Below are 603 nucleotides of genomic sequence, written 5' to 3'. Positions count from 1 at the left end.
AGATGACAATAGCGACATTATTGAGATTACTGCGTTTTGTCTCCAAACCTCGAATTTAAAAAGTGCTCCACATGAAATGAAAGGAGGTATAAGCAAAGAAGGAAAAGTCATTTCAATGAAATTCTCCTGTAAAGCTGGCTTAGGGAGTGCATGTAAACACATCTTAGCAATTTTGTTCTACTGTAGCAGGTTCTACTGTATCTACAAAATCATTTATGTTAATTTTTAGTAATCGCACGCAGTATGTAAAGCTCGGAAAGTAATATCAATATAAGAATTTTCTAAACAAATTGTACTGATTTTAATACAATAATATTATTTATTAATATCGAGATAATATTAAATTATTACTATAATTGTATTATATTAATTCTAGATACGATTTGGAAGATTTAAATATTGTTTCTTGTACGGATAAAAAATGCATGTGGAACAAACCACAGAAATCATCATTAGAAAAATATAAACCTCAGCCTTTACAAGAACACGATTGTGTTTTAATAAAAAGGATGAAGAACTTCGAGAAACAAAGTAAAGAAAAGAAAGATTGTGAAAAAAGTATATTGTCGCAAACTGGAGAATATAGATCGGAAGAGCACACGT

The 603-nt window shown here is 29.7% G+C and overlaps 1 protein-coding gene across 1 annotated transcript; it reads left to right on the top strand.

Annotated features, from left to right (window-relative positions):
• Window positions 1-115: 115 nt before the first annotated feature.
• Window positions 116-595, top strand: LOC105461400 (the record flags this gene model as incomplete). Its single annotated transcript, XM_011707895.1, has 2 exons — window positions 116-189; window positions 377-595. Coding segments are annotated over exons 1-2 (293 nt in total), but the record flags the coding sequence as incomplete, so codon positions are not given.
• Window positions 596-603: the final 8 nt, after the last annotated feature.

This window comes from Wasmannia auropunctata, unplaced genomic scaffold (assembly GCF_000956235.1).
Source record: "Wasmannia auropunctata unplaced genomic scaffold, wasmannia.A_1.0 LD289421.1, whole genome shotgun sequence".
Taxonomy (NCBI): Eukaryota; Metazoa; Arthropoda; class Insecta; order Hymenoptera; family Formicidae; genus Wasmannia; species Wasmannia auropunctata.
This window is presented reverse-complemented; position numbering and strand designations above follow the sequence as displayed.